The 24,553-nt window shown below is 42.5% G+C and overlaps 1 protein-coding gene across 7 annotated transcripts in view; it reads left to right on the plus strand.

The window, feature by feature from the left end:
* ryr2a (ryanodine receptor 2a (cardiac)) overlaps positions 1-24,553 on the plus strand; it is a 301,573-nt gene that overhangs the window by 108,531 nt on the left and 168,489 nt on the right. For 6 of the 7 annotated variants that reach the window (XM_026177557.1, XM_026177561.1, XM_026177558.1 and 3 more), the window contains exons 16-33: positions 1,843-1,961; positions 2,940-3,073; positions 3,167-3,408; positions 4,652-4,844; positions 8,221-8,425; positions 8,566-8,670; positions 10,501-10,604; positions 10,762-10,845; positions 13,062-13,221; positions 14,351-14,498; positions 14,706-14,809; positions 19,193-19,297; positions 20,000-20,174; positions 21,678-21,886; positions 22,005-22,175; positions 23,131-23,276; positions 23,439-23,553; positions 23,715-23,875. In XM_026177557.1, coding sequence (XP_026033342.1) covers positions 1,843-1,961; positions 2,940-3,073; positions 3,167-3,408; positions 4,652-4,844; positions 8,221-8,425; positions 8,566-8,670; positions 10,501-10,604; positions 10,762-10,845; positions 13,062-13,221; positions 14,351-14,498; positions 14,706-14,809; positions 19,193-19,297; positions 20,000-20,174; positions 21,678-21,886; positions 22,005-22,175; positions 23,131-23,276; positions 23,439-23,553; positions 23,715-23,875 — 2,680 coding nt within the window. The remainder of the gene's footprint in view (positions 1-1,842; positions 1,962-2,939; positions 3,074-3,166; positions 3,409-4,651; positions 4,845-8,220; positions 8,426-8,565; positions 8,671-10,500; positions 10,605-10,761; positions 10,846-13,061; positions 13,222-14,350; positions 14,499-14,705; positions 14,810-19,192; positions 19,298-19,999; positions 20,175-21,677; positions 21,887-22,004; positions 22,176-23,130; positions 23,277-23,438; positions 23,554-23,714; positions 23,876-24,553) is intronic. The other variant, XM_026177560.1, reaches the window with a different exon arrangement.

The following is a 24,553-nucleotide window of genomic DNA, read 5'->3' on the forward strand; positions in this document are numbered from 1 at the left end:
GTTGAATTTATTTATTTAGCACATTTAAAACAACGGCTGTTCACCAAAGTGCTGTACGTCTAAAATAATCAAATGAGATAACAACAGAGGAAAAGATGTCATAATTTAAGAAAGTAAGAATGAAATGAGTACAGAACTCATTCTGATTTAAAAGCCAGAGAATAAAAGTGGCTTTTCAAACAGATGAGTCAGCAACAGGAGGGACAATATGAGACCTGAAGTCTGTGATCCTATTGCTGAAGACTTGCCTGCAATGCTATAAGAGGAGCAGCAGTAGGAGAATTAAGAACAGAGTTAATCACAGTAAGTACAGTACGAGTCTGTGACAGTTGTTAGCCACGATCTTAGAGAAACACTTCTTTTTGCTGCTCTTACAGTCTTCTGAGAATTTAACAAAGATTCAAAGTTATCAAAAGACACATGTTCGGTCAGTTTTTCTACACACGTGTCTGAGTCCTCTGGTGGCATTATTGAACCAAGGCTTAGTTTTATGTTTTTGACTCCTGGTTGTGAGTTAAGCAATGAAATCAAGGATCTCTAAGGAGGTTGAATTAAACAGAGAAAGTAAGTCGTCAAGTGGATGGACCTATCAAAAAGTAAGGCGTGACTACAGGTTTTTTTTTGTTCTTGTCCAATCAGAACTGTCGTGAGAAGACCAAAATGCCCAACAGATTTACTTTCCCAAGTGGACCGCTTGCCATAATGGTCTACCTGGTAGTCATATTTTATTAGAACTTTATTAGGATTTTTGAGTTATTACAATTACAATGGACAAAACTGGGGGATGGAAAAGAAAAAGAGGAAAGAAAGAGAAGTTGAGCACAAAGTTCACAGAAGGAGAGGGAAAGAAAAATAGAGAAGCAGATGGAGAGAGAGCAAAAACAGTGAAAATCTGCTGAAGAAAAACAACAAAAACACAGCAGAGAAACCACGGCAACGACCAGCATATGGGGTAGTCTACCTAGTACTCACATTCTGATGATTTAGAGTCTACCTGTGACACTGTCTTTACCTTACAGTGTAACCTGCTTTGTGATGACTTGTAACAAACCACAGGTAGAAGGAACCTGGAAACAGTCAAAGGGCAGGCAAGAGAAAAGACTATAAACAGGATGATGATGTCCAACATGAACCAGCAGGTTTAACAAATCATACATTCAAAAGGGAAGAAAGTGAAGACGGAGAGAAATACACCAGAATCGACGATTACAAAATACAAAAAGGCATTAACTACTCTGTTGTTATGATCTGGCAATACATCGATAAAAATGTACAGAAATCAGTTGCAAATTAATCGAACAATATTTAAATAACTTAAAAAAGAAATATTTAAAAAGCACTTTTAACATTTTATTTATTTTCTCTATTTGCTCTAGTTGCATTTGTAATTCAATCTTTTAGTGGTGTCCTGTATGTTTTAGAAGTTGTGGCGAGAATAAGGCACGGCGGGACCACAGCGTATCATTCAGAGCCATCTTTATTTACATCTCACCACAACAAATTCCCAAACCTCTGAGTCCCCGTGTTTTTAACTAGGCGGGCGTGATTAAGGATGCCGTGCAGGTGCGTCGGCCCTCCCTGCACGGCACCGCAGACCGCGCCCCACCACAGAAGTATTTCCACTTTGACAGATAAAATTTACATCATTATTTTACATATCTAACGACAGTAAGATGTAGAGCTGAGTGATGAGTAAGCTAGTTGCCTCTGCTCTTAGCTTTGGGACCTGTACAGCCATTATCGGTTCTCCAAACTTTGACAGTAAAACCGACTCTTAGCTTTTTGTGAACTGTGGTTTTGAATCAAGTTATCGTCACACTGCACCTTATTTTTCAATTACAGGTATATTGGAGGTGCTTCACTGTGTACTGGTGGAGAGTCCTGAAGCACTTAACATAATCAAAGAGGAACATATCAAGTCTATCATATCTCTGTTGGACAAACATGGTCGGAACCACAAGGTACGGGCACTTACTTACCCACAAACACAAACTGGTGATGATGATAGTATATTTTAAAGCCTAGTTATCCCTGGTACACTTGCATCATTTTTTATAGGTAGAAAGGCTGTTCTTTGGATAGCTTGCCTTGGTTATTCTGTTGATTTAGATTCTGTCGGTATGTGTTGTTTCTTTATTTGACTCCATGATGTTGAAAACAGGACTCTGTGAGGTCAGACCCTCTGTTGCAGGACGACTTCTCCTTATTACGTCTGGCGAGATAGGTTTTATGACTCTGCCTTGTTATTTCACCCTTTTTTCATGCTGAAGCATGGATGTAGTACCAATCACATTAAAGTCTGAACATCTATACATAGTGTTTAAAACAAGCAATCTAATATTTTTTTAGGTCCATCTTATGCTCATTAAAAGCTCTTACTTAACATACATCCTGCTAACACACTCAATATGTTAGCAGCAGATCCTTTCACTCAGTACTTTGTTGTAAGGCCTCCATGGATCTAACTTGTTGCAGTGTATCGCACCGAAGATCCACACCCTGGACCTTTTGTTGTGTTGAAATCATTTAGTATCAAGGAGCATTATCCTGATGGGAAAAGTTATTGCCATCAGGGAATACTGTTACCATTAAGGACCAAAAGTTTCTTGTGTCATCACACTTGCCTGTGCCAGCTTGCAGTGTTTCCCATCATTTCTTTGAGTAACAGCTAAATGCACTGGGTTGTCACCAGATGTCAAAGAAAACCAGGCCACCTTTTCCCACTGCTCCATGGTACAGTCCTGATACTCATGTGTTCATTGTAGTAGGTTTCAGTCAGAAATACAGACTGAACGGACGCTCTGAGCCCTCTGTGGTGTCTCCAGCCACCACTGACCTTTTCAGCAGTTCAGTATAGATGTCACTACCTGTTTACTTGTGTCTCTTTATATCGTAGAGACAATAACATCTTATCCGTCTTGTTTATAAATACCGTTTAGGTTCTAGACGTGCTGTGTTCACTGTGTGTGTGTCACGGCGTGGCAGTGCGCTCTAACCAGCACCTGATCTGTGACAACCTGCTGCCAGGAAGAGATTTATTACTGCAGACCCGCCTGATCAACCACATAAGCAGGTAAACAAATACAAACATTTGCAATGGTCGGATTGTGGAATCCCATGTCAGTAATGGATTTACCTACTCACTGACATTCATTCACTCCAACAGCATGCGACCCAACATCTTTTTGGGCGTCAGTGAGGGCTCTGCCCAGTACAGGAAGTGGTACTACGAGCTGATTGTGGATCAGGTTTTGCCATTTGTCACAGCAGAGGCCACTCACCTCAGGGTGGGTTGGGGCAACACCAATGGCTATGCACCGTACCCCAGTGGAGGAGAGGGGTGGGGAGGCAACGGGGTGGGTGATGACCTCTATTCCTATGGCTTTGATGGACTCCATCTTTGGTCAGGTGAGCTGTGTGTGTCCAGTGTGTGTACAAAGATGGAGTGATTTTGATTACTAACTCACTGATAATGAAAGTCTGTGCAGAATCATTTTTACCCCTCAGCCCTAGAAGGTAGTAGGAGGTAATGTAATGTAGGAGCTTTAAATTAATACCATAGTTGTATCTACTCAGTAACCTCAACCTAAAGGTCAAAATACTGTGAATACAATAACTCGTGATGGAAGTCACCTAGGATTTTCAAATTGGAGGATGGCAGGACCTCCTAGAATCTCACTGATCTCAACTAATGTTTTCTGAAAATCTTGTGAATGTGATATCTCAAGAATAAGCAAGATTTTGAAATTAATACCATAGGTGTGTCTAACAGGAGACTGAAGGGTGGCACTGGCAGTTGCCAGTATGTTTTCCCATTGAAATGTGAGACTACTGAATGTGGACTATAGTGGTCACAATCTTTAGGTGTGAGAGTGCTGTGCTGCCTCAAGAACTGAGCAGCTTACAGCTGTTAATTCAGCTATTAATTTAACATCATATCAGAAAGCACCAATACGGTGTACATTTTAATAATAATAATGGATTTATATAGCACTTTTCAAGAGCCTCAAAGCGCTTTACAATGCCACTATTCATTCACTCTCACATTCACACACTGGTGGAGGCAGCTACAGTTGTAGCCACAGCTGCCCTGGAGCAGACTGACAGAAGCGAGGCTGCCATATCGCGCCATCGGCCCCTCTGGCCAACACCAGTAGGCAGTAGGTGAAGTGTCTTGCCCAAGGACACAACGACCAATACAGACAGAGCTGGGGATTGAACCGACAACCTTCTGGTTACAAGCCGGAAGGTCCCAACCCCCTGAGCCACGTTCGCCATTTTTAGGACACTTTCGAGTTATGGATCCTTTTATTTATTTATTTATTTATTTTAAAATGCACAGAAATAGATTTTAAAAAAGGAAAAGATCTTTGTATGAAACTATGTTTTTTTTTTAACTGTTGGACAGTTATGCAAAGTGCCTGCAAGATGTTTTTTCTGCTGAAAAAGGCCAAAAAGAAAAAAAGAAAACATGGATGGATGGATCACATCCATGGATCACAATAACGTAGGAAATACTCTGTAAAGTAAAAGCAAAAACCATAATGGAAAAATGTCCTGGTATAAACTCTGATGTCGTTTTGTACTTAAACAGTTCAGACTGGAATCAAACTAAACTGTTTCTCGCTGCACTTCTGTGTATCCTGTGCAGGCTGCATTGCGCGGACTGTTAGCTCACCCAATCAGCATCTCCTTCGATCAGAAGATGTGGTGAGCTGCTGCCTGGACCTCAGTGTGCCCAGTATCTCCTTCAGAATCAATGGCCAGCCAGTTCAGGGCATGTTTGAGAACTTCAACTCTGATGGCCTTTTCTTCCCAGTGGCGAGCTTCTCTGCTGGGGTCAAGTCAGTGTTTCACTGAAGCTCATCAACACAGCATGATAACAGAGTTATTGTCTTTGTTCTCCATGAAGCTTGCTTTATTTTTGTCTTTTAAAATGGATTTGCAACTGTATAATGACTATAAGCACAACTTACATGCACATCCTGATTTTGTAGAGTGATTGTTGTCCTAAAAACAGCGTAGCATACTTCTGAGACTATTACAGTAACTGCCTGATGAGTGTCTTACAAAAGTTATCAGTGGGGTTGTTGTTATATTAGGACAACAATTATGTGATATCACTGGGATTTATAAAGTTACGCTGAAACCAAGCACACCATTGTTTTTCTTGTGACATTACCAATAAGTTTGATGTGTCACATGGCCCTCTTCCTATTGAAAAAACAAAAGTTGTATCCAAGATGGCCGACTTCTAAATGGCCACCATGGTCACCACCCATCTTGAGGAGTTTGCCCCCTCACATATACTAATGTGCCACAAACAGGACTTTAATATCACCAACCATTCCCATGTTATTACGCTGTATCCATAGAAATGGCCCACCCTGTAGATTTGGTATTTAGCTTTTAGCTGGAATTTTCAATATATAGGGGTTCAAACCTACAAACTAATGTCTCGTCACATATAGAATATTCTTTACTGGCCAAGTCAGTCACTTTATCTCAGCCTAGTAAAGCAAATGAATGTTAATATAAGTATTAAAAACAAATGATGTTAATTTGCCCAAATACTTCTGCGCCCACGAAAATGGGAGCTATGCATAAAATTCCTCGTCAGTCAATGCAATGAACCTATTTTTGTTAAACCCCTGAAAGGCTCAATGTCAGCACTTTAACCCTGCCATGCATGAATTATGACAACCTCAATCAGGATTTTTTCTTAAGTATTTTAATTCATCTTTAGGCATTAAAAGATGAATAAAAAATACTTAAGAAAAAATCCTGGTTGAGGTTGTCATAATTCATGCATGGCAGGGGTTAAATGACAATCATTACAATGAAACACGTCATACATCTATAGCAGGGGTCGGCAACCTTTCTGATGATGAGTGCCATCTAAAATTTCCTCAGAAGTCAGTGTGCCATATGACTGCATTAGCAATAAATTTAATAACGCTCCATATTAACAGTTACACACTATATAGAACCACTTTCTAGAATTATATTTGTTTGCAGATGTTGGCAGCTATCAGCGAATAGTTATCAGCTATTTTGAAACAAAAAAAGACTTTTTATCCATAACAAGAACTCATAACAGCAAATACAACAGAAAATGCAAATGCTATTTATGGTCTCCTCATAACAATGATGCGAAATAATAAACTGGGCCAATATGGCATGTTTGTTAATATAGAGACACACATGTTAATGTGATCTCTGGTCTCCCACTCAGAGACACAGGTCTCCGAGTGTCCAGCATTCAGAGGCTACCTGAGGACAATCTTCATGTGAGAGAAAATCTGCTCACACAGATATGTAGAGCCAAATACTGTCAATAAGGCCTCTGCAATGTTCTGAAGACAGTTACACAGAGTCAAGCTTTTCAGTTCAATCAGCTGCATTTTGATGTCCTCTGTGTCGAGCCAGTTAATCCGAGACAAATCCAACTACTCATTAAAGCTTTCTGGTTTGATCAGAAAAGAAAACATTGGTCCATACACCTGAAAGTCCCGAAAACTCATTGTAAATTCAGTCTTTGAATGTATTTCCGTGGTGCTGATGCTGTGCTGCCTGAAGCTTTTGAAATGTTGGAATGTGGAAATTTCAACATCGCTTGAAAAAACTGCCAGCTAGCAACGTCCCTCTCACCAGTAGGCAAAGTTATTTTTAGCCAATTACAAGTCGAATCTGGTAGTTGGGTTGTTAGCTAAGATACTGTCATTAAGAAGCAGCACAACTAATGTGTGTATGCGAGCTAATTTGCGATGTGCACCGCTGGCCATTTATTTTTTAATGCACCTTATCAGATTATTTCACTGCGTGTCGTGCCCAAGGCTGGACTGGGACACAAAATGGGCCCGGGCATTTTGACGAGACCAACCCACCAGGTATTAAAGCCATAAAGCCTTTGTATGAAAACAGACGCTGTTGTGACAGTGATGTACACTGTCTTGTTGGTATATGTATAATTTCTGTACATTTCTATAAATTTTGCATCAGAGTGAGCGATAAACAAACAAGAGAGATGGGACTTGTGACAGAAAAGCCGATCAGCTGATCATTGATCAGTTTCATGATTGAAGTAGAAACAGGAGAGGGAGGGGAGAGAATGAGAGGAGAAGAGGCAGCTGACAGCATAAAGACACAGAATAACTCCAGCTTTGTGTCTTTTTCCATCCTAGCTGAAGTCCGGGACAAACTGTGCTCCTTTTCACCTCAATACGAAACGCGTAATATTTTTTCTGAATACGAGACAATTCAGTTTTTACGGGACGGTTTGCAACTCTACTAACTAACCCTATGAATAAAATAAAGTTCACTATCAGTAACATCATAGCACCACCCAGCTGTATAGAAACTCCGTCAAGCTGGCTAGCACGCAGTACGAGTTATTGTAACTGACTGTAAAAAGTCAGCACAACGAAAATAAACTGCACCTAAACTTGGTTTATATCTGACCCAGATAGACTGCAGGTCATAACTTCTTACCTGAAGTTCAGTTCACCTGACACTCGGACCGGCGGCCGCCTCGGGTCTCTCCTCCTCCTGCCTCCCCTTTCCCTCATCCACCTGCTGGCCTCTGTGGAAGCTCCGCCATAGCCACCACCAAACAACTGAGTTATTTTTACACATCTGCCAGCACCTGGCCAATCCACCACCTTTCATTGTTTATAGTTACTAAAAAAAAAAAAAATCACGTGTGCCCAGGGTTGCCGACCCCTGATCTACAGTAACATTAAACGGCCAGTGAGTGGCAGGTATGGAGTGACACATCAGTGTCCAATGTAGTGGTTTATGTGCAAGTATACCATCCACACTGACACAAATACAAGAAAACAGCCTTTGAATAGCTGTCCAATAGTGACCAGTATTAGTGAAAGGGTTCATTGGATCTTGATCGCTTGACTTAAAACTCACAATGGTGTGTACGGAGGCAAGAGTACCAAAAACTCTGTCACTGTCCGAAAATGTAACAGTATATTAATTGGTCAGCAATATGAAGACAAATAGCACAACTGTAGCAGGCTGACTAACTCACATGTTTTTGGTACCTTTCTTTTTACATCATCATCATCATCATCATCATCATCACTGACATCCCAAATTTGAATGCCTAAGGCAATTTTTGTCCCAGATCTATCACATAAATGTCGGTCCCAGGAGCGCTGCCACTGGGCTGTTTTCTGGTTTTCACAAACTTTCCTGTTTCACCTGCAGGGTGCGATTCCTCCTCGGTGGGCGTCATGGGGAGTTTAAGTTCCTCCCTCCTCCTGGTTATGCCCCTTGCTATGAAGCAGTGTTGCCCAGGGAGAAACTGAAACTGGAGGCTAGTCAGGATCAGACTGCCACCAGAGACCTGCTGGGACCGACTGTCACTTTGAGCCAGGCAGCATTCACCCCTATACCTGTAGACACCAGCCAGGTCAGAAATGTCTTGCTCCATTTTTCTCAATAACACACTTGATTTAAGTTCACTTTTTAATTATTTTTGAAGTCATTCAATAAAGTTTTTTTTCCCTTAACCATAACCAGTAACTGAAACGCTGTTTGTTTTTTGTTCAGATTATTTTGCCACCTCACCTGGAAAGGATCAGAGAAAAACTAGCAGAAAACATCCATGAACTCTGGGTGATGAACAAGATCGAATTAGGCTGGATCTATGGTGCAGTGAGTATTATTAAATGAAAACGAATACCTGTACATAATACCTGGTGGACTGCTGCTATGCATGTAATCCCAGCTAAACAGGTTACATAAAGAGGATTTGGGGCTGATAGATTCTTCAGCACCTGTAGCAGTAGCTCAGTGTTCCAACATACAGAAGAAGCAACTGCTATCACAGCTAGAGATTGATGAGTGCAACACAAATGCTACAGCAAGGGAGAGCCAGGACATCAGGTCATGGGGGAGATGTCATCATCCCCTCCCCCCACCAGCTACTGACAGATAGAGCACCGGTTATGGTTATAAGACCAGACTAACCTGTGCACTACCAGAAAGCCTACGACTTAGTGCTTCACACCTGGATTCTGGAATGCCCAAAACTGTACAAGATCAACAGGACCCTGAGCATCTTCATCAGAAATTCGATGGGGATGTGGAGAACAGAACTGCAGACATCGAGGAAAGGTACAAGTACCTTGGAATCCCACATGCAAATGGGAACAATCAAAAGGCCACTAGGAAAGCTGGAACCACCAAATATCTGCAGAAGATAAGGCAAGTCCTGAGGAGAGCTGAATAGGAAGAACAAGATCCGGGCAATCAATAGCTATGCCCTACAGTTGATCAGTTACCCTGCTGGAATATAAGTTGGCCAAAGGAAGCAATAGAAGCCACTGACATCAAGAGAAGGATGCTGCTTACCATGCTTGGAGGGTTTCACCCCAAGTTCAGCACCGTGAGACTGCAACACTAAGACTACGTTCACACTGCAGGCGAAAGCACTTCAAATCCGACTTTTCTGACCCTATGCGACCCATCTATCCAATCATGGTGTGACAGTGTGAACGGCACAAATCCAATATTTTCCAATCCGATCTGGGTCACTTTCGTATGTGGTGCTGAATCCGATACATATCTGATGTTTCAGAAAGCGACTGCTGCTTGATGGTCACGTCGCATTAAATCCGTCTTTTACGTCACTGACACAAGACAGACGCCAATTATCAGCGCCAGAGAAGACATCGCGAACGCTTCCTGGCCATCCAGTGAAACTGTTGGGAAGACAACGTTGGAGAAACGTGAACATTTTATATGTACTGTATAATCTGCAGATCCTGACAGAAATCTGCAGCTATCCTTTGAAGCAACACGTTCGTGAAAGAACAGGCCCCTGCACGGCATGTACCATCAGCAGACAGAAGAAATGGCTGATATTGAGAAATCCTACCAGTGGCCCCCATGCTAATGGGAGCACTTGGTGCAGTGACCCCAAACTGAGCAAGTGTCTCCAGCAGATCCCAGGAATGACATCCAACAGAGAGAACAAACACTAGAACACGAGAGACTGCACCAGAATAGTGCAGTCCTAGGAATAGCAAAGATACTGCGCAGAAAGATACTGACTCTCTAACTTGAAGGATAAAGAGGCCAGAGCAAGTGTGGAATTATTAAGATATAGAAGATATATCACAAGATTTAGAAATTGCAGGTCAGTTTCTAAGTGTATAAAGTTGTGTACCATGGACAATGCAAAGGTTAACTGTGACTGTAGGTAACAGAGGCTGCCGGTCACTAAGCTTTTTAGCCGGTCACTTTTAGCGTCCAGGAAGACACTGTTCTTCAGTCTGTTGGTTCAGCTCTTGTTGCTCCAGAGCCTTCAATGAAATACTGTTGATCCTTTTCTTTATTTGAATATTGTCAGAATGAACCGATGAATATTTTCGCTATAAAAATACATGACATCAGATATGTTATGTATTTAGCTACAGCTTGGTTACTATTAGTGTCCTGGCTGCCCTAAACTTTTCTTTTTTCTTTGCATGTGTGCTTGAGGTGCGGGATGATAATAAGCGGCAGCACCCATGTCTGGTGGAGTTCTCCAAGCTTCCTGAACAGGAACGAAGCTACAATCTACAGATGTCTCTGGAAACTCTCAAGTAATGTATCAGTGCAGTGAAATTTGAAATTTCATCATATATATTAGTAAGTTTTCTTTGGACGTTGCAGGAGCATCAGTTATTGTTGAAATTCATAACAAGCATCTGCACATCCCATTCACACTTTTCTTTGTGATTGTGTTATTGCCCATTACAGAACTCTCCTGGCTCTGGGTTGCCATGTTGGCCTAGCAGATGAACACGCTGTAGAGAAAGTCAAGAACATGAAACTTTCATCAACGTAAGACCATTAAACCATTAAAACAAAATGTCAGTTCCATATATAACAGCTGGGTACAGAAGAATATACACATTCACCAGTCACTTTGGAAGTTAAATGTGTTCAATGGCTTGTTAAGACAGATATACAGTGGGGCAAAAAAGTATTTAGTCAGCCACCGATTGTGCAAGTTCCCCCACCTAAAATGATGACAGAGGTCAGTAATTTGCACCAGAGGTACACTTCAACTGTGAGAGACAGAATGTGAAAAAAAAATCCATGAATTCACATGGTAGGATTTGTAAAGAATTTATTCGTAAATCAGGGTGGAAAATAAGTATTTGGTCAATAACAAAAATACAACTCAATACTTTGTAACATAACCTTTGTTGGCAATAACAGAGGTCAAACGTTTACTATAGGTCTTCACCAGGTTTGCACACACAGTAGCTGGTATTTTGGCCCATTCCTCCATGCAGATCTTCTCGAGAGCAGTGATGTTTTGGGGCTGTCGCCGAGCAACACGGACTTTCAACTCCCGCCACAGATTTTCTATGGGGTTGAGGTCTGGAGACTGGCTAGGCCACTCCAGGACTTTCAAATGCTTCTTACGGAGCCACTCCTTTGTTGCCCGGGCGGTGTGTTTTGGATCATTGTCATGTTGGAAGACCCAGCCTCGTTTCATCTTCAAAGTTCTCACTGATGGAAGGAGGTTTTGGCTCAAAATCTCATGATACATGGCCCCATTCATTCTGTCCTTAACACGGATCAGTCGTCCTGTCCCCTTGGCAGAAAAACAGCCCCATAGCATGATGTTTCCACCCCCATGCTTCACAGTAGGTATGGTGTTCTTGGGATGCAACTCAGTATTCTTCTTCCTTCAAACACGACGAGTTGAGTTTATACCAAAAAGTTCTACTTTGGTTTCATCTGACCACATGACATTCTCCCAATCCTCTGCTGTATCATCCATGTGCTCTCTGGCAAACTTCAGACGGGCCTGGACATGCACTGGCTTCAGCAGCGGAACACGTCTGGCACTGCGGGATTTGATTCCCTGCCGTTGTAGTGTGTTACTGATGGTGACCTTTGTTACTTTGGTCCCAGCTCTCTGCAGGTCATTCACCAGGTCCCCCCGTGTGGTTCTGGGATCTTTGCTCACCGTTCTCATGATCATTTTGACCCCACGGGATGAGATCTTGCGTGGAGCCCCAGATCGAGGGAGATTATCAGTGGTCTTGTATGTCTTCCATTTTCTGATGATTGCTCCCACAGTTGATTTTTTCACACCAAGCTGCTTGCCTATTGTAGATTCACTCTTCCCAGTCTGGTGCAGGTCTACAATACTTTTCCTGGTGTCCTTCGAAAGCTCTTTGGTCTTGGCCATGGCGGAGTTTGGAGTCTGACTGTTTGAGGCTGTGGACAGGTGTCTTTTATACAGATGATGAGTTCAAACAGGTGCCATTCATACAGGTAACGAGTGGGGGACAGAAAAGCTTCTTACAGAAGACATTACAGGTCTGTGAGAGCCAGAGATTTTCCTTGTTTGAGGTGACCAAATACTTATTTTCCACCCTGATTTACCAATAAATTCTTTACAAATCCTACCATGTGGATTCATGGATTTTTTTTTCACATTCTGTCTCTCACAGTTGAAGTGTACCTCTGGTGCAAATTACTGACCTCTGTCATCATTTTAAGTGGGGGAACTTGCACAATCGGTGGCTGACTAAATACTTTTTTGCCCCACTGTATCTAATTATCCAATTGCATGAATTCTGGGATGCAGATATGGCCAAGATTAGTTTACACCAATCAGAAAGGTGACGGTGAAGTGACTTTGAATGTGGCATGGTTGTTGGTGCCTGAGAGACTGTCGGAAACTGCTGATCTACTGAGATTATTCCACATTAACATCTCTACGATTTAAAGAGAATGGTCCAAAAAAGAGAAAATATCCAGTGAGCGGCAGGTGATGTTGGAGAAGGATGGTCAAACTGCTTAAGGCTGATAGGAAGGCAAAAGTAACTCAAATAAAAACGCATTATATAACACGTCAAGCACCTTGCCACAAAGTAAGTTGATTCAGAGGGCTGGTGAGTGTTTATGACTAGAGCAACAGAAACCCCCACTGGCATGTTGAACTGGATGAAAATGGACTGGTCTCAGACATCAGCACATTCTGGGTATTTAGGATCTCTGTATAACAATGCAGTACTTCACCTCTATCTGTGCAGCTATGAGTTATCCAGTGGTTATAAACCTGCTCCTCTGGATCTGAGTCACATCAAATTGACCTCCACCCAGGAAGCTATGGTGGACAAGCTAGCTGAGAATGCACACAATGTTTGGGCAAGAGATCGCATCCGCCAGGGCTGGACCTATGGCATACAACAGGTACTCACAATGTTTAAACATTTGAAATCAATTTAATTCATTTCAGACAACAATGATCAAGTTGTTTTATATTGTAAGGAAAAACTCCCTTTTAACATGAAGAAACCTGTGTCAGAACCAATCTGCACCCCCAAGCCAGTCACAGCAGTCGTGGGCTGTGGGTTACGACTGGAAGACAGGACAAGCACATACTGTGGACGAGAGCCAGAGTTTAATAGTAACTAATGATTACATGCAATGTGCTATATAAACACACAGGTAGTGAAAAGAGGTGTGAAGAATGGACTGATGGGACCGATTCTTATACAGCGCTTTTCTACTCTCATGGAGTACTCAAAGCGCTGTATACAACATGCCTCATTCACCCATTCACACCCGCTCATATACAAGCACTGCTAAACTCAAGTGCAAACTAACCAACATTCACACACATTCACACTCCGATGCACTCTGTGCATCATGGGAATCCCCCACAGTCTAGACCTATTTCAGTGTAACTAAGATGATTTTATAGGAGAGGGCTTACCCTCTCCTATAAAATCATCTCCTACCCTAGCAACCAAAAGTTCCTACTTAGCAAGCCAGCAGTGTGAGAGTGAAGTGCTCTATTGAGTGATAAAGTACTACAAGGCCTTTCAGATAATATGGGGCCTGATAGTTCAAGACCTTGTATTTGATGACAGTGATTTTAAATTTGACATTCCGTTTAAAAGGGAGCCAATGAAGAGAAGTCAGTATGGGAGAAACATGCTCTCTCTTTCTAGTTCCTATCATTAGAATTGCTGCAGCATTTTAGATCAAATAAAGACTTTTCAGGGAGTTTTTGAACAACCTGATAATACTGAATTACAGCCTAGAAGTAATAACGTGAACGTGTTTGTCAGCATTACTTTCTAAAAGAAAACAGTGCTATGTATTGACAAAATTGTGGAGGAACCCTCAATGGCAGTTAGAGGAACTGCAGTTTGTTTCTGTTCAAGGCCACCCCAGTGGTACGAAATGCTGCTGTGTCCCCTCTTAGCTGTAAATTCTAACAGGCTAATTCTTTCTTCTATTATATGAATTCTTTAATTCTTTGTTTTTTGTTGTTGTTTTTTCCATTTTGTAACCTTGTTGTGTCTCTTGTCAGGATCTAAAGAACCGTAGAAACCCTCGTCTGGTCCCCTACGCTCTTCTGGATGAGAGAACCAAAAAGTCCAACAAAGACAGTCTGAGAGAGGCTGTCAGGACTCTCCTGGGATATGGATACAATCTTGAAGCTCCTGACCAAGACCATGGTACAACATGTTTGCTTCAGTAAAAACCATCATTCATTGTATTTTCTTTTCATTTCCATAACTTTTGAGAGAAAAATAAACACCTTAAATATTCAGAAGTACAGTATGTAAGATGTAAGATTTTTTCCTTGACATTGCATTGTTAAGATGCTCACCAAGTCCACCTGTTTTTACCTCTCATTCCTCCCATGCCTCCCTGCCATCCAGCAGCTGAATCGGGCCTGAGTAACGTGTCGGCTGAGAGGTTCCGCATTTTCAGAGCAGAAAAAACATACTGTGTTAATACTGGGAAGTGGTACTTTGAGCTGGAGGTAAGAAGCAAGAAAATAGTTGTGACTGAGATAAAACGCTTAATGAGCATCACTGAAATACATCAGAGATTGTCTGATACAAATATTAAGCTCTCTGTGAAACATCTTCCTAATACATCCTTACTTTGGGAAATATTTTTCTGAACAAATTACTCAACTTAATTTTACACCCTTATACAATCAGCCACTGATTTGTTTTTTATGATGACGATTTTGATTCACTCGCTGGGCCCACGTCCTCACTTTAGGTTTGACAGTGTTTTAGAAGATAAAGGTGGATGGCTTAGACATGAATTGAGCTGCGGTTTGGGGAAGGCCTCGAAGGGGAACCCATGCAGTGCAGTGGTGCTTTTTCTAAACATTAGACCCATAAAACTTTAAACTGGATCTATTTAAGCATAATTAAATGTTTTTATGTTCGTTGCAATACGAATATTGTAAAATGGATTTGACTGTGAATCATGAGCAAGTATAAAAGCATAAAACATTTTGTGAATGTGAAAAGGTGAAACTGTAATGTTCAGATAAACAGGCTTGCATTCAGACATTGTCTGAAATATATACATATATATACATATACATATACATACATATACATAGCAGCTGGATAGTGTAGTGGTTAGCCTTTGGAACAGAGGATCGCAAGTTCGATTCCTGCCTGGGGCGTCTGTATCCAGTAAGGGTCCTAAGGCTAGACCCCCTATGCTAAGCAAGCCTACCGCAGACATGAGCGAGACAGATAAATATGAAGGCATGCCGGCTCGGACATTGCCCGGATCAACAAGGTCTGCGTCAGGTGTTGAGGAACCAGGGCACCCTGACGAAAAGTGGGCTACTGGAACAAGAAGGCATCGGTGGGCAAGAGACGAAAACAGGGCGTTGTTGGAATGCTACTACGCAAGTAACCCCGGCGGAAGGGGCTACATGAATAGGATGAGGGACCTATGGATTCTTCGATACCCAACATCCACAATGACGGCGAAACAACTAGTAGCTCAGTGTTCCAACATTTGAAAGAAGGGACTGCTCTCACAGCTAGAGATTGACGAGGTACAACACAAATGCTACGGCAAGGAGGAGTCAGGACGCCAGGTCAGGGGGGAGATATCATCACCCCCACCCGAGATTGGGTACATAGCCCCAAGTGCGATAGGAGAGTTGAGTGCGAGAGGAACTGACCTGAAAAATAGGATCATGGCCAAGCTTGAAACCTGGATCCCCCGTAGCCGGTTACCAAGATTACGTGAAGTACCCTCAGAAGGTCTGCTAGATGATGTTAATGCAGCACTACGGGCAATACCTACAACCACGATTACCGACACTAACAAGCTGATCTACAATACGGCAACAGTGATCAGTGAGATGCTTGGCTACAAGTTGAACAGCCACAAGGGGCAGTACCCTCCATGGAGAAGGAGGCTAGAGGGCAAGATCAAAGTAGCACGGAGGGAGGTTAGGCAACTAACGGAGTTGCAGAAAGGTGCGACAAATAAGGTGCCTAAGAAATACAGCAAGCTGTCCATACCTGAGGCCTTGGAAACTGCCAAGCAAAGACTCACAGCCTTGGCCAGCCGCTTGAGGAGGTACACCAGAGAGATAGAAGGCAGGAGAATAAACCAGCTGTTCTCCACAGAACCAGCAAAGGTGTACTCTCAGTGGCAAGGGAACAATAAGAGAGCAGCACCACCAAGGCTGGAGACGGAGCAATACTGGAAGAGCATATGGGAGAAGGATGCAACCCATAACGGCAATGCTCAGTGGCTAGAGGATCTGAGGGCAGACCACAGCGACCTCCCTGAACAGGGTCCAGTAACCATCACAGTGGCAGATATCCAAGAAAGGGTCTCCAGTATGAAGAGTTGGACAGCACCAGGGCCCGACATGGTTCACGCCTACTGGCTAAAGAAGCTGACTGCACTCCACGAGCGTCTGGCAGCACAAATGAACCAGCTGCTAGTTAACGAGAGACACCCGGAATGGCTAACTGAAGGCCGGACGGTCCTGATCCCCAAGGACCCCAAGAAGGGACCGGTCCCCTCCAACTACCGACCAATAACCTGCCTCAGTACTACATGAAAGCTCCTGTCAGGCATCATATCGGCTAAGATGAACAGGCACGTGGGTCAATACATGAGCGGGACACAGAAAGGAATTGGCAAGAATACCAGAGGCGCAAAACACCAGCTACTGGTAGACAGAACAGTCAGCAGAGACTGCAAGACCAGACTGACCAACCTGTGCACTGCCTGGATTGATTAGAAGAAGGCCTATGACTCAATGCCCCACAGCTGGATACTGGAATGCCTAGAATTGTACAAGATCAATGGGACCCTAAGAGCCTTCATCAGGAACTCAATGGGGATGTGGCGTACAACACTAGAGGCCAACTCCAAGCCCATAGCACAAGTCACCATCAAGTGCGGGATCTACCAAGGAGATGCTCTGTCCCCACTGCTGTTCTGCATAGGCCTGAACCCCTGAGATCATTAACAAGACTGGCTACGGATACCGACTACGGAACGGAGCAGTTGTCAGCCACCTCCTGTACATGGATGACATCAAGCTGTATGCCAAGAGTGAACGAGACACCGATTCACTGATCCACACTACCAGGCTATACAGCAATGACATTGGAATGTCGTTCGGACTGGAGAAGTGTAGTCGGATGGTAACAAAGAGAGGGAAGGTAGTCAGAACTGAGGGGATTGAACTACCAGAAGGCAACATTGCAGACATAGAGGACAGTTACAAGTACCTGGGGATCCCGCAGGCGAATGGGAACCATGAAGAGGCCGCTAGAAAAGCTGCAACCACCAAGTACCTGCAGAGGGTCAGGCAAGTCCTGAGGAGTCAGCTGAACGGTAAGAACAAGATCCGGGCCATCAACACGTACGCCCTGCCCGTGATCAGGTACCCTGCTGGGGTAATAGGCTGGCCAAAGGAGGAGATAGAAGCCACTGACATAAAGACAAGAAAGCTCCTTACCATGCATGGAGGGTTTCACCCCAAGTCCAGCACCCTGAGGCTGTACGCTAAGCGGAAGGAAGGGGGCCGGGGACTGGTGAGTGTCAGCACCACAGTCCAGGATGAGACAACGAACATCCAAGAATACATTGGGAAGATGGCCCCAACTGACCGAGTGCTCAGTGAATACCTCAGGCAGCAGAAACCCAAGAAAGAGGAGGGAGACGAGGAACCATCATGGAAGGACAGAGCCCTGCATGGTATGTACCACCGGCAGATAGAGGAGGTGGCTGATATCCAGAAATCCTACCAGTGGCTGGACAAAGCTGGACTGAAAGACAGCACAGAGGCACTAATCATGGCAGCACAAGAACAAGCTCTGAGCACAAGATCCATAGAGGCTGGGGTCTATCACACCAGGCAAGACCCCAGGTGCAGGCTGTGTAAAGATGCCCCAGAGACAATCCAGCACATAACAGCAGGGTGCAAGATGCTAGCAGGCAAGGCATACATGGAACGCCATAACCAAGTGGCCGGCATAGTGTACAGGAACATCTGTGCCGAGTATAACCTGGAAGTCCCGAGGTCAAAATGGGAGATGCCCCCAAGGGTGGTGGAGAATGACCGAGCTAAGATCCTGTGGGACTTCCAGATACAGACGGACAAAATGGTGGTGGCTAACCAACCGGACATAGTGGTGGTAGACAAACAGAAGAAGACGGCCGTAGTGATCGATGTAGCGGTTCCGAATGACAGCAATATCAGGAAGAAGGAACACGAGAAGCTGGAGAAATACCAAGGGCTCAGAGAAGAGCTCGAGAGGATGTGGAGGGTGAAGGTAACGGTGGTCCCCGTGGTAATCGGAGCACTAGGTGCGGTGACTCCCAAGCTAGGCGAGTGGCACCAGCAGATCCCGGGAACAACATCGGAGATCTCTGTCCAGAAGAGCGCAGTCCTGGGAACAGCTAAGATACTGCGCAGGACCCTCAAGCTCCCAGGCCTCTGGTAGAGGACCCGAGCTTGAAGGATAAACCGCCCGCAGGGGCGTGCTGGATGTTTTATATATATATATATATATATATATATATATATATATATATATATATATATATATATATATATATATATATATAAACTTGTTTTTAGACTGTGGAGCTTGAAACTAGAAAATTTTCACTTGTTCCATTGGCAGATTTTTTTCCCTCTTATTTCAAGCAACAATATCTTGTATTAAGTGAAAAAAATCTGCCAATGGAACAAGTGAAAATTAATATAGTTAGTATATCTTACTCTTTAGCTGATTTTGTCTTATTTTAAATGTGATGAAATTATTTTGACTAGAAATAAGACAAATATGCCTTTTATTATATTTGTAAAACACTTTCCAAACTGGATATTAACGTGGTCCTAATCATGTAGGTTCTAACAGCTGGAGAGATGAGGGTCGGCTGGGCCAGGCCAGGATGTCTACCAGACCAGGAGCTGGGCTCTGATGATCAGGCATTTGTCTTTGATGGCTTCAAGGTGCAGTCATTTCACAAATCTCATTTATTTATTACATTCAGGCATTTTTTTTTTATTTCTAATGTGAATGTTCATTATCTTTACACAGAAAAATGAAAAACATCAGCCTCTTTACAATAACCTACATTTTTAATAAATGAGTCAGTTTTACATCCTATGATTAGTTCTTAATCCAACTTATAGTTATGAAAAAATACAATCTCTTTTAACACTTGTTATTCTGAGATCAGGTCCTGAGTTGTAAAAGGACTGACTGGACACTTTAGGTTGGAGACAAATTATTGCTCCAGGTGAAAAAGCTTGAAGTATCTCAGCTTTTTATTCATGAGTGGGTAGGGGAAGAGTGGGGAACCGATGGGTAGACTGCCAGTGCAGTGATGACATCAGCAATCTTTGGTCCAGGTCTTTCATGTTCAACTTGAAGGAGTTGAACCCGCACACATCTTGTGTTGGCCAAGGAGAGAGTGGCCTGGCCTGGTTACTTAGACCACTTTCACAGTGACCTTAATAAGCACTAAACAATGGATGGATGTATAGACAATTTGATTCATACTATGAGCATCATAGAAATGGCAAAAACAGTCAATATTTTTTCTAATGGGTAGACAAAAGCCTTGGTAATAACACCACTACATCTCCACACTGATCATCCCTGTAACTGCATGTGTGTGCACGCACCCCTGCATGTACTGTGTTTTCTAGGTGCAGCGCTGGCACCAGGGGAATGAACACTTTGGCCGAGCCTGGCAGATAGGAGATGTGGTGGGCTGCATGGTGGATCTGAATGAGCACACCATGATGTTCACACTCAATGGAGAAGTGTTGCTGGATGATTCTGGATCAGAGCTGGCCTTCAAGGACTTTGAAGTCGGTGAAGGTCAGTACTCTGTCCTGGACAGCACATGCATTTGTAAAAACAGGAGACACTGCTCATTTTCAAGACCAAAGAGTAAATCTTACTAAACATACCAACTAGGGAAAGCAGGTGGCCCAAGTGTTCTTCTGGGTAAATAACTGATGAAAGAACATATTTACTCAATTATTAGTCTGTCAATTTTGTTAGCCTGTTTCTTACATTTAATTAAATGTGTTTCTCCTATGTTTCAAAGTTTGTAACTATGATTTTTTTAACAGCTGACTATTTCTGTAGGAAACTCTTAAAATGTCAGTCGTTACTTAGAAAACTTTTAACACAGAGGTTGGAACCAGCAAACTTTGGCATTTGAAAAAAACAACAACTAAATGACTGACCATACTGTTGCCAGTTAATTTTTAAACCAATGATGATAGATATAAATATATTTCGTCAGTAATAAATATATTGAAAAGCAAAGCTTTTATCACAAAGGTGCAACATCTGGATACACTGTATGAAATATAGGATATCTTTCAATAAGAAGCTGTTTATATTAGAGTGTAAGATACCAACTCTTCACAGCAATTTTAAGACAGTATAGAGATATCAAATGTCTATCCTAGAAGAATATGTTTATGTGGTGGAGGAATATAAGGATCCAGGTGTCCACATATACAACCAGCTGAAGTGGAAGACCAATACAGAGGCTGTACAAAATTAGGGAAGGAGCAGGAAATGGGCATTTCCTAAGGAAGCACAGAGTCTGTCATTTTTTTTAAGCCGAAGCCAAATTATTATTTGGCTGTCTATGCAATTGTCACTGTGTCCAGTGTTTTAAACAGATCAATGAAGTGCACAGTGCATCTCCTTCTATACAACACAGTCATCATTTACTATCTTACAAGCTGATGCCGAGGCGCTTAACCAGCATATCCTTTGAACTGCAGTTTAGTTTAAGACTGATGGCAAAAAACACTTTGAATGCTTCAGGTTTCTTCTTGGAAGTCAGAGTAACTCCACTTTTAGAAACAGGATATTTATACCTCTGTTTTATTAATAGTCCTAAAGCTCAGTAATGTTATCTGGACAGCAGCCGATAAGTCTACCAGATTCATTTCTTAGCATTGTCTTCTTTGATTTAAGGCTCCCAAAGGTAAATATGTCAGAATAGTTTTGATGATAACTCACTTCCCAACATCTCTTCTCTTCTTCTTTCTCTTTTCTGTCCTCCGGTCCTGTCCATTCTGATTGTAATAACTTAAAATGTAAAAAAAAAAAAAAAGATCAAATAACCTATGACAATCAAGTGGACCAGCAAAAGCCGTAATGGTCTGCTTGGGAAAATAAACCTGTTGGGCGTATTTCTTGGCCAGAGAGGCAAAAACAAAACATAATTTTGGTGATTAAGGAGCACTGACTATGATAGCATTTAGATGTGAAAGAAGCAGATTATCTAGTGCGCAGATTTTAAGATACATAATTAATATATGTTTTATAGGATTTGACTGTTTTTGTCTGTCACAGGTTTTATACCAGTTTGCAGTCTGGGTGTGTGTCAGGCTGGGAGAATGAACTTTGGTAAAGATGTCAGCACTTTAAAGTACTTCACCATTTGTGGCCTACAAGAAGGCTATGAGCCTTTTGCTGTTAACATGAACCGGGATGTCACCATGTGGCTTAGCAAGAGGCTCCCTCAGTTTGTACCAGTACCCCTCCACCACCAACACATCGAGGTGAGGACAGGACCGTGGATACATTTCAACACATTCTCAATATTTAACAAACGTGTTGAATAAATAACCAAAAAATAAGCTGAGCTGAATAAAACATATGTTTGTGTTTCTTTTTCAGGTGACGAGGATAGACGAGACAATAGAGTCGTGTCCATGCCTGAAGGTCACTCAGAAGTCCTTCGGCTCACAGAACAGCTACACTGACATTACCTTCTACAGACTTAGCATGCCCATAGAATGTGCCGAAACCAGGTGCCCACCAAACGGCAGCCTCTTCTCACCAAAGAGGGTAACAGATACTTTTTGTAAAACTCACATAAATGCAATCAAAAATGCATAAATGCAAATGCAGGAGCTGGAGTTCTCTGGGCAAAAATGCCTTGTTAGAGGTCTGAAGAGAATGATCATCCGCGTTGAGCTGCAGCAGTAACTCAAATCGCCTCTTGTTACAAATAATGTGCAGAAGTGTGGGGCTTGGTGTGTTTATTTCCAGTTGTAGCTTTTCTGAAAGAATTTTCTTCACTTTCTCCTCTGTTCAGGTCTCCCCCAGTGACTCCACAATACGCTCAGTTACTAGGTTGTTACGCCATCTTGTTAGTGACAGCCAACAGAATGTCACACACGTTGAATGTTAGAGTTCAATTTTTCAGTTTCAGATTTTATGTGATCCACGTCTTTATGTGTAAACTGAAGGCCTGTTTAGATCTTGTATAACTCACTTTTTATTGCCTCTGTTCTGGAGTTTATTGAATCCATAATGACTCTGACAAAGCTTTTAAAGTTTTCCTGTTGCTGTTGTAGCAACACCAAGTCATAAGAGTCCCATATTCGTCGTCTGATTCTGTCTCTGCTCTGGATTTAGGTGGCATTTTACAACACTGTTAACTTGATATCTGACACCTGGCTTCTCTCACAGTTTTCTAGCTTGTGACGTTGAAATAATTTATAATTAATAATGTTATAGTAGTCGTAGTGATTCTGTTAAAGCTGCTGTGAAACATGGAGACTGATATCTAACTACATTAGTTGAACAAAATCATGTTCAACTCCTTCACAACATTTTTTAACAATTATCTTAGTTTTTTTTACAAAGTCTCATGAATCCACTGAACAAACCGTGACTAAAAGGTCTGGGTGATATTATACAGAGTGACCTAAAACAGAGTTTAACAGATTTATGTCAGGACTTCTTTGATTACTTCCTGTTGCAGTGGTGTTGTGCATTCAGTTGTGTGTTTCTGCAGGAGTTGGAGGACTTTGAAAATGTGTCAGATTTTGAGGTCCTGATGAAGTCATCTCACAGTCATAATGGTCCCAATGGACCCGACAGAGATGAATTCAACAACCACAAAGATTATAACCAGGAGAAGCCCTCCAAGCTCAAACAGCGGTAATCCCTCCATCCTCTCAACACACCCTTGACTCATTAACATCACATTAATGAGGCTTCAGATTGTTAAATGTTCCTCTTGTGATATTTATCCAAGGTTTTGAACTCTAGCAATCTCTTTCCTCTCTTTCATGGTGTTTATTTCTTAATCCAATCTACCAGGTTGACGCTGAAGAGAAACAAGCCAGACAACAGCTGTCCCTCATCTGCTCGTGTATCGGAGGAGGTGATGGCTGATGACAGAGTTAGCTCTGATTTCCTCATGCAAGCCTCCACTGTAAGACAACTGTCATGATGCGTAGCTCATAAATCCAGTGAGCAAGTGTGGCTTGATTTATAGGAGATGAATGTTTTTTGCTGAACCTGGTTCAAAATGCTCAGTGTGCTTTAACTCCTGTATTGGTTTACATGTGATTGCACCTCTTGCTCTTTCTGCAGTACTACTATTCAGTGCGGATCTTCCCAGGTCAGGAGCCCAGCAGTGTTTGGGTAGGCTGGGTGACTTCTGACTTCCATCAGTACGACCCGTGCTTTGAGCTGCACAAGGTCCGGACTGTCACGGTTACCCTGGGAGATGAAAAGGGCAAAGTTCATGAGAGGTTAGTCAAGTCTCTTGTGGAAGTGTATGGATAGGTTTCTGGGCTAAGTGGCATGTTGCAACAGAGCTGCAGGATTTTGCGTGAGTGTAAGAATGTTTCACCTGTTTATCAGCTTGTTTATGTTTTATCATAGACTTTATGCAAGGTTGGCTGTAGCTACACTAGATGTCATGATAAAGGGTGGATCTGACAGCGAATGGTGGGCTCATGAATGACTTGTCATTAGCCAGTGGGTGTCCTGTGTCCTTCATTTTCTCAGTCACAGCCACACCATAGATGACTGTTAAAACATGTTATGAACTGGGAAACCTCCCATACAGTAGGATATAAGCAATGCTATGAAAAAGCTTTTTAAATTGACATTTTAACATGGGAGTCTGTGGGGATTGATTTGCTTTTGGAGCCAGCCTCAAGTGGCCTCTAGAGGAACTGCAGCTTCTGGAACTTTGGCTTTGATGTCATATTTCTGCCCGTTGCCTCTTGTTTGTGATATTGTGCATCACCAAGCTGAAGTACAACAGGTGAGATAGAATTTGCAGAAAATGTTAAATTTTTGTGATTTATATCGTTATCGGACGATAGATGTCTTATATCGGGATATGAGATTTTGGTCATATTGCACAGCCCTAGTCCAGCTCTACATTTGCACCTAAAGATCAAAGGTCACTCTTTCGAGGA

The sequence above is a fragment of the Astatotilapia calliptera genome, chromosome 8, assembly GCF_900246225.1.
Source record: "Astatotilapia calliptera chromosome 8, fAstCal1.2, whole genome shotgun sequence".
Classification (NCBI taxonomy): Eukaryota; Metazoa; Chordata; class Actinopteri; order Cichliformes; family Cichlidae; genus Astatotilapia; species Astatotilapia calliptera.